Source organism: Salmo trutta, chromosome 3 (genome assembly GCF_901001165.1).
Source record: "Salmo trutta chromosome 3, fSalTru1.1, whole genome shotgun sequence".
NCBI classification, from domain to species: Eukaryota; Metazoa; Chordata; class Actinopteri; order Salmoniformes; family Salmonidae; genus Salmo; species Salmo trutta.
Window position 1 is genome coordinate 34,801,807 of NC_042959.1, and position 12,522 is coordinate 34,814,328.

The 12,522-nt window shown below is 42.9% G+C and overlaps 2 protein-coding genes across 3 annotated transcripts; both read right to left on the reverse strand.

Moving 5' to 3' along the window:
• Positions 1-52: 52 nt before the first annotated feature.
• LOC115173995 (zinc finger protein 629) lies at positions 53-3,146 on the reverse strand. Of its 2 annotated transcripts, none has more exons than XM_029732580.1 (3): positions 2,920-3,146; positions 1,195-1,656; positions 53-1,116 (listed from the first exon to the last, which is right to left on the reverse strand). In XM_029732580.1, exons 2-3 carry the CDS (start codon positions 1,511-1,513, stop codon positions 185-187), a joined length of 1,251 nt encoding a protein of 416 aa, XP_029588440.1. In that variant the 5' UTR covers positions 1,514-1,656; positions 2,920-3,146; the 3' UTR covers positions 53-184. The 2 variants fall into 2 exon arrangements, with proteins under 2 accessions (XP_029588440.1, XP_029588431.1); XM_029732571.1 differs by lacking the exon at positions 2,920-3,146 and adding an exon at positions 2,228-2,400.
• A 1,485-nt stretch (positions 3,147-4,631) lies between these two features.
• On the reverse strand, positions 4,632-6,975 carry LOC115174008 (macrophage migration inhibitory factor). The gene is made up of 3 exons (XM_029732593.1): positions 6,750-6,975; positions 5,020-5,189; positions 4,632-4,931 (listed from the first exon to the last, which is right to left on the reverse strand). The coding sequence occupies exons 1-3, from the start codon at positions 6,855-6,857 to the stop codon at positions 4,865-4,867; spliced, it is 345 nt and encodes a 114-aa protein (XP_029588453.1). The 5' UTR covers positions 6,858-6,975; the 3' UTR covers positions 4,632-4,864.
• Between the last annotated feature and the right edge of the window lie 5,547 nt (positions 6,976-12,522).

Genomic DNA, 12,522 nt, shown 5'->3' on the forward strand with positions numbered 1-12,522 from the left:
GTATGTAACAGTTAATGACACCGTTTGACAAATCATTTAAGGATGAGAATCATTTCTTCATTAAGGGTTTTATTCCTTTCAACATGAAATGCATCAGCAACTACAAATACATTGAACATAGTACACGTGTGCTGTTATTTTTTTCACTCAGATTTACTAAATCAACCAGCTTCATCTCAAAGTTCTACCTTGCTGCATGAATCTGTTCATGTCTTTTCAGGTCTGCTCTAGAATAGAATCTATTCCCACAGTTCGTGCAGTGGTAAGGCCTCTCTGCTGAGTGAATGACCCTGTGTTTCTTCAAGCCACTCTGAAGGCTGAAGCTCTTCCCACATTGAGAGCAGCTGTACGGTTTCTCTCCTGTGTGATACTGCTGGTGGGACTTCAGGTTGCACAGGTAGACAAAGCTCTTACCACACTGAGAGCAGCTGAACGGCCTCTCCCCTGTGTGGCACTGCATGTGTACCCTGAGGTGGCACATGTACACAAAGCCCTTACCGCACTGGGAGCAGGTGAAGGCCTTTTTCCCTGTGTGGTGGTACTTCTGGTGGTCTTTCAGGTTTCGGAGCTGAGGGAAGCTCTTTTCACAGTGTGGGCAGCTGTAGGGTTTGACCCCCAGCTGTGCCGTTGTGTTGTTGCTGAGACCATAGGGACTGGACTCCAGGGCTCCCACAGCACACTCTGTTGCCTGGGTGGGTATACCTGACCCTGGGAGTAGGTGCTGCTTCTCCCTGGTCCATGGTGTTGGTTCTGGAGGTAGCGGTGGTGGCTCCCTGGCCCATGGTGCTGGAGGTAGAGGCTCTCTGGCCCATGGTGCTGGAAGTGGAGGTTGAGGCTCACTGGTCCATGCCCCAGCATGGGAGCTCAATCTCTGCAGACGACTCAGGCTCATTATGGTAGTATCTGTGGATGTGACCATCTGGGATACTAGATCCCCCCAGTCATCGGGCTCCTGTTTGATGTGGACCACATGGGCTTCCCTCTCTTCCATCCTTTCAGAGACACAGGAAGAGCTGGACATGTTCGTTTCCTGTGGACCCTCTCTCTCTGGGAGAGTGTTGGGTCCCTCTGACTGGAACATCTCCTCCTGTTTGATAACACAACCCTCCTCTGCTCCTGAGGATGGAACAGAACAAAGTCAGAGATCCTATATCAGGGGTGTGTGTGTGTGTGCATGCATCTCTCCTCACTTACCTGACAGAGCCTCTCCTTTCTCAGTGTCTCCAGCACAACTGCAACTCACACACATCCCCATCTGCTCTCTCGCTTCCCTCTTCTTTCTTTGCTCTTTCTCTTCAACTTCCCTCCTCTTCCTCTCCTCCTCTCTGTCCCTCCATTTCTGCTCCCACTGCTGCAGCTTCTTCCTCAAGACGTCCGCTTCCTGCTTGCTCCGTGTCACCTCCTCCAGGAAGCCTTCCTTCACCAGCCGAGTGATCTCATGCATGGCGGTTTTGAGGACTGTTTCCATAACGCCACTGAGTTGGTACTGGAAGGTGAGGATGGCTTCTGACATAGCTGCAACAGCATCAGCTCAACACTGGAAAATAAACCCCACTTCCCTTCCAAACTTCACAGTTGCCTTGCCTCCCAGTGAGTTCAACAAGCTGGGAAACTGGCACGTAGCTTCCAGATTACACCAGTACCCAGGGAGTACACCTGGAAACAGGGACAAACTGTCAAATACATGACTATAAGGGTGACCATGCAGTGTGGACTGTCATCTTGTCAGTGAAACAGGGAATATCAGCGACGAATAGCCAGCAAAATGCTTAGCCATTAGTAATAGCTAGCTAGATATTTCGGAAATTATTGGTGTAATTGTTAGTTATTACTCTTTCATGTAGACCAACAGTACTACCAGAGATACTGACGTTAGGTACTTAACTAGCTAGATAGCAGAATTCTGTCCAGCTTGCCTTGCTAGCATTAGCTAATGTTGAACTAATTTAGCTAGCTAGCTACATAGCTATAACACAGGGGTATAACGATAGCATCTTAATTTGACTCGAAGAAAAATAATCTTATTACTTGCCAAACGTTGTCAATCGGCTAGTCGGAAACGTTCAATCTCTCATACCAGTGCCTCACATTGTGAATTTTGTCCAGCTTGCCTTGCTAGCATTAGCTAATGCTGAACTAACTTGGCTAGCTAGCTACTTAGCTATAACACAGGGGTATAACGATAGCGTCTTAATTTGTCTCGAAGAAAAATGATTTTATTACTTGCCGTTGTCAATCTGCTAGCCGGAAACGTTCAATCTCTCATCCCAGTGCCACAAATGGTGTAATATTTGTTGTCTGTATTCAAAGTAGCAGCTAGCTAGTGTTTACATTGGTTTCCACTAGTTACCACAGCCACAAATTACAAACGGCTATATCGTAAAAATGTATGAAAACAACAATTAGCTTTGGTCTTTGTTTAAGGTTAGGGTTAGCCATACATTTAGCTGTGTTTTTAGGGTTAGGTTTAACATCACATTTTAAGAAGATGAATTGTAGAAATGGGCGTCCCCCAAGCACATGCCGTCAAGAGGATCATCATCCTTATGTGATTGCGCAAAACTGTTCGCAGAAATAATGGTTGACTTGTCACTATATCTATCATATATTATGTCTTTGTTCTAAAATTATCATTATCAACCCGTGTTGACGCACAACGTAGGGCAATAAAACAAATAGCTACACCCTTTTTATTGGATGCAGCATCTATAATCAATAGATGACCTATTATCTAAATTGTTCCATGAAAGTTCATTCCCTCTAGTTCATGAGCTCCAACAAAGTCAATATTTCAATGAACTACCTATGCTGAAGACCTATGAGAGACAGAGAACTAAGACAGTATAAAACAGGCCTTTACTGTAGCGAAGACCTTCTAGATTCTCAATATAGGATTGAAATAGAGATTCTCAAACTCACCTTAGCTGGTACTTCCGTAGCCTTGGACAGTTCTTCTGTAGCTTCAGATAGAAGTTCTACTATTTATTGTAACATTAAACAAAGGTCATTTGTGTGCAGTTTTGCTATGTCATTCATTGACCAGACGTCTTCGGTTCTTCTTTCACTTCTTGGCATGATAAGCCTCAATGAAAACTTTGAACATTGTGTTGTCCAGGGCCAGGTTTTGTACCACCATTTCACAGAAGTTAATGTAGATCCTGAAACAGAGAGATGGATCAGTTTGGGTCAATGTATGTGCGTGTGCAAGAGAGAGAGTGAGCGAGAGGCTGACTTCTGTAGAGTGGGTGTGTTGGTTTTGTACAGGGGGGATATTCCAAGGTGTTTGTTGAGCAGTCCACAGAATAGTGTGGAGTACTGCAGGTTCTGTTCCTCACTTATAGCTCCAATACTGTGGAGGGAGCAGTATGCACAGGGGGCGGTCTTTCGCCCGAATGTCATCAGCTGATCTGGCACGATGGGAACAACAAAGAACTGCAGAAGACAAAACAACAATATAACCATAGAATTACATATTAGTAATTTAATATGATAATTGTGAGTATAACACTGCAATGTTGTATTATAATGTCGTTTCTCTACACGTTTCAAAGTTAACTCTGCCATTTTTCCCCATGGCTTTGGCCAGTTCTTCTGTTGCTTCTGAAAGAAGTGCTGCTGGGACAGCAGCCTTGGGTACATTTGTGTTCACCAAGAAAATAGGCATGAATGGTTACTTCAATTTTACTCCTTAAAACAGGAAATGTAGCTTTACAGTGCTACACTTAAAACAGTTTTGATTATGTGTGCATGTGAGTGGGGTGTGGCCTCAGTCACAGCATTTTTCTCAAATGTCCTTCAGTTCTAAGAGCTGACGCTGGTCCTACATGTTTTAGGTACAGATTATAGCTATATATTTTAGTTCCATTTAGTTTATTCATTCCTATTACGTGTGTGAGTTATGGAGAAGTTGAGACACAGTATGCAACCCTGTACTTGAAACGGGTTCTTTACATTAACAATTATCGCCAATGGATTTTGAAACTCACCTCAGGTCCTGGATTTCCCATAGCTTAGGACAGTTCCACCGTAGCTTCAGATAGAAGTGCAGCTGGTACGGAAGCTTTGGCATAATTTGTGTTCATCATGAAAACCGGTATGGTTGTAAGTTTACTTGAAGCAAGACGTATTGGTCCCACTGAGGTATACAATTGGTCTTCAGCACAGGCGGTTTACCTTCACAATGATACTCGACGATAGACAACTGTGGCCATTAGAATTGCGTGTGGCTGCTGAAGTGATTTTTATCCACCAATGGCAACATACTTCCTGCCACAAGAGCGGGAGTTATTCATGTAATATCAGTACTAGCTTCTCAATTCAGAACAGTATCCAATGTATTTTGATACCTATCCATTGACTCTGATTGAACCCCAGAACAGATGCATGGCATCACAGATATGACAAAACGTGTCAAAAGTAAATGCCCAGCTAGCGGTCTTCGCCTGTTCATGGTGGTTTGTATAGTGCACTTGGGAGTGTGAATACACCAATCTTTACCTAACAATTGAACACAATAGATTGTCTGTGTGAGGTCAAATTGGACTGCTTTATGGCATGCTCTCAATTAACGGCAGTGCAAAGCATCCGGTCTGTAAAACATGTAAAAAAAAAAACAGGGAAAACAGAACAAGTTGTGATCAAGGGGAATCACTTTATTGTAATATCAAAGCCAAGGGTCCAGTGCAAATCAAGGGTCTGTTATAAAGCAAGGGTTCATTTTAAGTGCATTTATCAATACTGCTCAACATCAGCCCAGCAACAAGGCATCTCTGCTCGTCTCTCCACAGCCTACTCTAGTGCTATAATACCGTTAAGGTGTAAGGGAAAGGAGGGGTCAGCTCCCAATTCAATGTAGATCTCCTGCTCAACCAAAGGTAGAGTTGTTCCAGGCCACGTTCGCTGCCTCCATGTCAAAGAAGTTCACGTAAATCCTGAGACACAAGAGGAGTGTTAGTGTACAAACGTTTCATGTGGATTTTACTCTGTGTGTGTGTGTGTGTGTGTGTGTGTGTCCATTACCTGTCAGGGGAGATGCCCAGGTGTTTGTTAAGCAGTCCACACAGTAGTTTAGAGTACTGTTTCTGAGCTCCTTCAATCTTCCCAATGCTGTGAAGGGAGCAGAGGGCACAAGGGTCTCCTTTCCCCCCAAACATCATCAACTGGTCTGGGACGATGTGCACAGCGAGGTACTGAGAGAGAGAGAGAGAGACACACACACAAAGAGAAAACAGAGCATACAATGAGTGGGAGCTGGAACAATCATGTGAAAAATCACGTGATTAAGCCACGATAAAAATTCCAACCGTGACAGTGAAGTTGCACAAGTAACCTTTAATAAATAAGAACTTGTTGTTTGATTTACAGTATTCCTGTCCTGGACCTATTACAAGTACAGTCAGTAAGACATTTAAAACGTGTTAACCCTTGCAAGGCTGCCGGCCCAGACGGCATCCCTAGCCGCGTCGTCAGAGCATGCGCAGACCAGCTGGCTCGTGTGTTTACGGACATATTCAATCTCAATGTCCCCACATTCTTCAAGATGGCCACCATTGTTCCTGTACTCAAGAAGGAAAAGGTAATTGAACTAAATGACTATCGCCCCGTAGCACTCACTTCTGTCATCATGAAGTGCTTTGAGAGGCTAGTCAAGGATCATATCACCTCCACCTTACCTGTCACCCTAGACCCACTTCAATTTGCTTACCGCCCCAATAGGTCCACAGACGATGCGATCGCCATCACACTGCCCTATCCCATCTGGACAAGAGGAATACCTAGGTAAGAATGCTGTTCATTGACTATAGCTCAGCATTCAACACCATAGTACATCAACACCACAACTGAGAGCATCCTGTCGGGTTGTATCACCGCCTGGTACGGCAACTGCAACCGCCCACAACAGCAAGGCTTTCCAGAGGGTGGTGCGGTCTGCACAAGGCATCATCGGGGGCAAACTACTTGCCCTCCAGGACGCCAATAGCACATGATGTCACAGGAAGGCCAAAAAGATCATCAAGGACAACAACCACCCGAGCCACTGCCTGTTCACCCCGCTATCATCCAGAAGGTGAGGTCAGTACAGGTGTATCAAAGCTGGGACTGAGAGACTGAAAAACAGCTTCCATTTCAAGGCCATCAGACTGTTAAATAGCCATCACTAACACAGAGGCTGCTGCCTTCATACAGACTTGAAATCATTGGGCACTTTAATAAATGGATCAGTAGTCACTTTAATAATGCCACTTTAATAATGCCACTTTAATAATGTTTACATATCTTGCGTCACTCATCTCAAATGTATATACTGTATTTTATACCTTCTATTGCATCTTGCCTATGCTGCTTTGTCATTGTTCAGCCATATTTATATATTCTTATTCCATTATTTTACTTAGATGTAGTTGTTGTGGAATTGTTAGATTACATGTTAGATATTGCTGCACTGTCGGAATTAGATGCACGAGCATTTCGCTACACTCGCGATTACATCTGCTAACCATGTACGTGACCAATAACATTTGATTTGACCCGCAGCACGTATCTCGTGTTCCATTTTAGGAATAAGATCTGCGCATGGCCGATTTTATAACAGTTTTGTTATGGGATGCCAAATGGGTCTCTCAACTGCAACAAACGGTTCCTACAATTTAATCTTCACCGCAGAAAAACGCATCAGTATCAATTGAACGATAATTAGCTATCTACAACAGGGGCGGGGGGCTTTGCTGTGCCAACTTTGGAAGACTCACCTGCACAGGTTTGCCCATCGCCTTGGCCAGTTCATCTGTTGCCTCAGACAACAGAGCAGGAGGAATGTCACTCTTGGCCACATTAGTATTCACCAAAAACATAGGCATGATGATTGCTTCGCTAACGTTCTCTCTGTCGCAGGGAAATAACCGTGATCAACACAGCTCTGGAGCAATCTTGAGTGCAGCTTCTTCTTCTGTAAATTTGTATTTACTGACCACAACAGCAAATGTGTGCCGCCACCTACTGGGTGGGGGGAAAACGGAGAAACTTTAAGGAAGGGTGAAAACGTACGACCACAGTTTCTAAATCCAGAGGCGCAACATCGCAGGACTTCCATGAGCGCTTGCGAATCAGACCAGTCCGTGGTTTGCTGTTCGAGAAGTCAATGAGAAGTGAAATATTCGTCCTTAGTTCTTAATTTTCTCCAAATCTAAAGGCACAATCTAGACAATGTCTTAAGTAGTTGAACATGTTATTATTCCAACCTCGTGAATGTGACAAACTGAAGGCAATCCTTTGATTTGACGGCATGCATGGGACGACAGTTAGACATGTTTCCATGCATGATTTCTTTTTTTTATATATACAAATAATTGATCGAAAAACAGAAGCATTTTGGTTTATGTACATTTTTACATAATTGCTGTGGATAAATGCTTTGGTAGCCTTTGAGAAGAAGTATTTGATTTCATACAATTGGACCCACTTCAAAGCAACTATATACATAGCGTCATAAAATAAAAATGTAAACATAGGACAATCATTAACTCCGACAAACAAATACACAATAACTTCACAAAAACATAAGACATGAAACTCAAGTCAATCAACAACAAAAAGTTTTTAAAAGTTTTAAATCCACATTCTTCATCAGGACTCTGTCCATCAACTACTCATTTTCCCACCTTTTGTGTGCCATTCTTGATCAGCTCTGCATCCCGAGGAGGAACAAGGAGGTCTGTTGTTGAAAAAGAGGAAGGTGATGCAATCATGATATTAGTGTGATGCAGTAATGATGGGAAATGTAATTGGTCAAAAACAAAACGTCCTTGCAAACAATGGTGATCCACGTGATCTGTGTTCATGCTCCTCCTAGCGCTCACATACAGCTGAGCACATACAACCAATCCCAGTTTGCATTCCTTCTCCTAAGCAGGAAATAGCCCACATTTCCTGGACCATGGAGGAGAGAGAGAATGCCATGGTAGTAGATAGAGAGCTAAAGAAAACATATTTCTCAAAGGGGTCCTGAGCTTTCTTCAATACAATCTGAAGAAATGTGCTGAAGTCCGACAGATATAGTGTCAATCAAAAATTATCTAAATGTTTTTTGTTGCACTGAAGTATGCTTAGATTGCATATATGTTAGCTTTATTGTTGTGTACTGTACTCCCGATCAGACTCCAGTCAACACAACGTTACATTTAACCGACTGACTCCAAACAACAAGCATTGGGCTAGCCGACAAAAGAAAATGAAGAGAGTAGAGACACTGTTCAAACACACTTTTTCTTTTCTCAGGTGTTGAGTAATGACCACTAAAATGTTTTGCTACGCATTCATGAAGTCATGCTACCTATCGCACCACAAAAAGCATGCTGGACAATGTGACTTTCATGAGTTTGGAGTGTTGATATGCAGGTCTCAGGTTTGGGACAAGGACAAGATTCTTGTCTGTTTCATTCATTCATTCATTTATTCATTCATTCTTACCACAGTTGTTAAAAGGGAAATAGGAATATGCCCAAACCTTGTAGACCTCTATTGGCCAAATAACTTACCTCTATAATAACATCTTGCTGTGTGGGCCATTTGTGTAAAGATGCATCTGTTTTTTATTATATTAATGACATAGTGTTATTGACTCTGAGAGAGTCAAGAATAATATATCTGGAGAAGGCACCTCAAGCGTTGTGGACAGTCAATGATGTAAGATCAGTTAAACATTATTGTACTATACTACAAGAATGCGCAAGTTGTATTTCCCTAATTGCGGTAAAGTAAATTAAATATCTTCTGTTCTCACTCAGAACTGGTGTACGTGTGTGTGTGTGAGAGAGGCATTGTTTAATGTTTCTGAGAGGAGAAGAAGTGTAATACCTTCTGTCGCTTTCAGGCTCATCCAGGATCCTTGTACACGGTGGGAGAAGGCACCGCAAGCACTGTGTTGACTGAATGATGTAACAGCAGTTAATCATTGTTTTCTGACTATACAATGCAAAATGGACAGGATCAAACTTAAGTTTTAAAAACATTTACATAAGGAGTCTAATAAGTTGAATCAAGGCCCTTAATCTGTGCTCTTTTTTTTCAGGCTGATGTACACTACTACCCCTCTACAAAGCTACGGGTCGACAACGACCAACACCAGCTGCTGAACAGCATCATGATCTCCTTGACTGCCACAGTGTCTAAATGACATTACGAATATGAAATCAACTATTGATGGTTGTAACCAAGCTGTTAACAGGGGGTAGAAGAACAGCTTGACACTGTCATGGAGCTTAACTTGGATAGCAGGTTTTGTTTAGACAGATTTCAGGGACCTGATGATGTCATTAGATTTTGGACAGGCTTTTACAGCGATGGGGCACTGAAAACCTTCGACACATATGTTAGTCTGAAGCTTCCAACGTGATCTATTGGCGATCTAAAAACTGTCAGGAGGGCAAATCAGAGGATTCACTGAAGTGTGGGGAAAACGCTGTTTCCCCCACGTTGATGAGATGTTTCTGACTCTTGTTAAACCGAAGCAGGTTTCAGCAAACCAATACCCCTATGATGGGTTTGGAATAAGCAATGCCCAAGTTACCAGGATATTTGTCACCTGGGTAAACTTCATGCATAGTGGTTTGAGTAGCATATACATTTGGATGTCAAAGGGTAAAGTTTGCAAACATAGCCCTCAGGTCTTTTCAAAGCTATATAAGGATGTGAGAGTGCTAATTGAGTGTACAGCAAGAGCTCTAGAGAGACCCTCAGACTTTGAGGTTCAAGCAGCCACATACTCAAACTATGAAAGGCTGCAATATAATGAAAGGTCTCATTGGTATGAGTCCAAACCGTATACCCGCATTCATCTCTGACCTCTTCGAGGGTAGCATCTCAGACAACCAAATAGTGTTTGAAAGTGGGCTGGTAAGAAAAATTGAGGCAAATGATGCCATCATGGCAGATAGAGGGTTCAGTGTGAGGGAGGCGCTGGCAAAGCAGAAAATTTGCCTTGTGATACCTCGCACCGCAGTGGCAAAATGGGCATACCAGAGTTGGTAGAGTTGGTGGCCATTGCAAGGGTACGCATTCATGTCGAGAGGTTAATGGGCAGGCTTAAGCAGTGGCGTATACTTGGAAGGAAAGTCCCACTCACTTACTGGAAGCACATCATCTTTCAACCGTGTGCTCTGCTATACAATTCTGGCCTCCTTTTGTAGACTGAAGGTGTGGTGTGCCGGTGGGGCGTGCATGATTTCACATCATTCAGTACTACAGTCTCTGGCATGTCTGGATATACTCCTACCCAAGGTAGCTATAACCAAACACAATGATTTCACATCTCTAAGGTCTCCCATGCAATCTTATTTATCAATATTTAGCTTTGCACACTCTTGGCATTCTCTCTACCAGCTTAACCTGGAATGCTTTCCCAACAGTTTTGAAGGAGTTCCCACATATGCTGAGCACTTGTTGGCTGCTTTTCCTTCACTTTGCGGTCCAACTCATCCCAAAGCATCTCAATTGGGTTGAGGTTGGGTGATTGTGGAGGCAGGGTCGTTTGATGCAGCACTCCATCACTCTCCTTCTTGGTCAAAAATCCCTTACACAGCCTGAAGGTGTGTTGGGTCATTGTCCTGTTGAAAAACAAATGATAATCCCACTAAGCGCAAACCAGATGGGATGGAGTATCGCTGCAGAATGTTGTGGTAGCCATGCTGGTTAAGTGTGCCTTGAATTCTAAATAAATCACTGACAGTGTCGCCAGCAAAGCACCATCACACCTCCTCATCCATGCTTCACGGTGGGAACCACACATGCTGAGATCATCCATTCACCTACTCTGTGTTTCACAAAGACACTGCGGTTGGAACCAAAACTCTCACATTTGGACTCGTCAGACCAAAGGACAGATTTCCACTGGTCTAATGTCCATTGTTTGTATTTCTTGGCCCAAGCAAGTCTCTTCTTCTTATTGATGTCCTTAAGTAGGGGTGTCTTTGCAGCAATTTGACCATGAAGGCCTGATTCATGCAGTCTCCTCTGAACAGTTGATGTTGAGATGTGTCTGTTACTTGAACTCTGTGAAGCATTTATTTGGGATGCAATTTCTGAGGCTGGTAACTCTCGTGCACTTATCCTCGGCAGCAGAGGTAACTGGGTCTTCCTTTCCTGTGGCGGTCCTCATGAGAGCCAGTCTCATCGTAGCGCTTGATGGTTTTTGCAACTGCACTTGAAGACTTTCAAAGTTCTTCACATTTTCTGTATTGACTGCCCTTCGTGTCTTAAAGTAATGATGGACTGTCGTTTCTCTTTGCTTATTTGAGCTGTTCTTGCCATAATATAGACTTTTACAAAAATAGGGCTTTTACAAAATAGGGCTATTTTCCAAACTTTTGCAAAATAGGGCTATCTTCTGTATACCACCCCTACCTTGTCACAACACAACTGATTGGCTCAAACACATTAAGAAGGAAAGAAATTCCACAAATTCACTTTTAACAAGGTACACCTGTTAATTGAAATGCATTCCAGGTGACTACCTCATGAAGCTGGTTGAGAGAATGCCAAGAGTGTTCAATATTACTATATTTACTGTATAGGAAAATCACTGACACAGGTCAGGACACTTACCTACTCTTACAGGTCTAAGATTTTTTTCTTGGCCTTTCTGGAGGGCTGGTGCTATCTCTGCTCCTGGGAACAGCAGCTTGGGGGTGCAGGTTTGATGCCGGTGCTGAATGTATCCAGAAGGCCAAACAGAAGTCCAGCCACATGACTGCCCCAGCCACACAGGTACAGTGGGCCCTTTTGAATTTGACAGAATGTACCCCCCTATCGATCGCAGAGTGCAACACCTTGTTTACATTATGATGTAAAAGTGAAATAAGGCCTTTCTTCATACTGTACTGTTTTTGGTACGACCGTCAAAAGAGACAGGTAAACAGCAACCACTGGCGGCTGTTCAGGCTACAGCACATCTGCTCTGTACTGGGTCTTGGTTACGGAATGTAGGAAATAAATGGGACATTGAAGGTCCAATCAAAGAGCCAGAATCTATTGTATTTGTGCGTTGGGCTGGAGTTGATTGGAATATTCAATCACATAATGTGCTAACATTTTGTTTACAGTTGGATAGGCTACGCCTGATTGGAGCTAGCTGAGGAATGCTCACCTCCGTTCTCTTATATATATTTTTTAAAGGAACTCAGTCCTGCTTTAAACTTACGCTTCAAAGTTGTAATCGTAGAAGGCACAAGGTGCAATTTCGAAATTGGGTAGTGCATCATCAGTTCCTCTTGTCATGTTAGTGATTGCATACCTTAGAGAGCTATTTATAACTTGTCAGAAATGTCCCGATTAACTAGCCTATGTTCGCTAACTTTTTATTTATTTCGTTTTTTTAACCCATAGATATTGTTGTAATTTTTTTTTGTCACTCAAATATCACATGAATACACATTAGACATGGCCAAATGTATAGAATTGCAATAAAATTAGCTTTAAAACGGCAAACTTTTCTCCAGCAACAAGAGGGGTATGAACAATTTGTGTCAT

Excerpts from the sequence above, each read along its gene's own strand:
- LOC115173995 (XM_029732580.1), bottom strand. The coding sequence starts at position 1,513 with ATGTCAGAAGCCATCCTCACCTTCCAGTACCAACTCAGTGGCGTTATG. Across the intron at positions 1,117-1,194 it reads GAAAGGAGAGGCTCTGTCAG|GAGCAGAGGAGGGTTGTGTT; the intron begins GTAAGTGAGGAG and ends TTCCATCCTCAG.
- LOC115174008 (XM_029732593.1), bottom strand. The coding sequence starts at position 6,857 with ATGCCTATGTTTTTGGTGAATACTAATGTGGCCAAGAGTGACATTCCT. Across the intron at positions 5,190-6,749 it reads CGATGGGCAAACCTGTGCAG|TACCTCGCTGTGCACATCGT; the intron begins GTGAGTCTTCCA and ends TCTCTCTCTCAG. Across the intron at positions 4,932-5,019 it reads CTGGGCATCTCCCCTGACAG|GATTTACGTGAACTTCTTTG; the intron begins GTAATGGACACA and ends CTTGTGTCTCAG.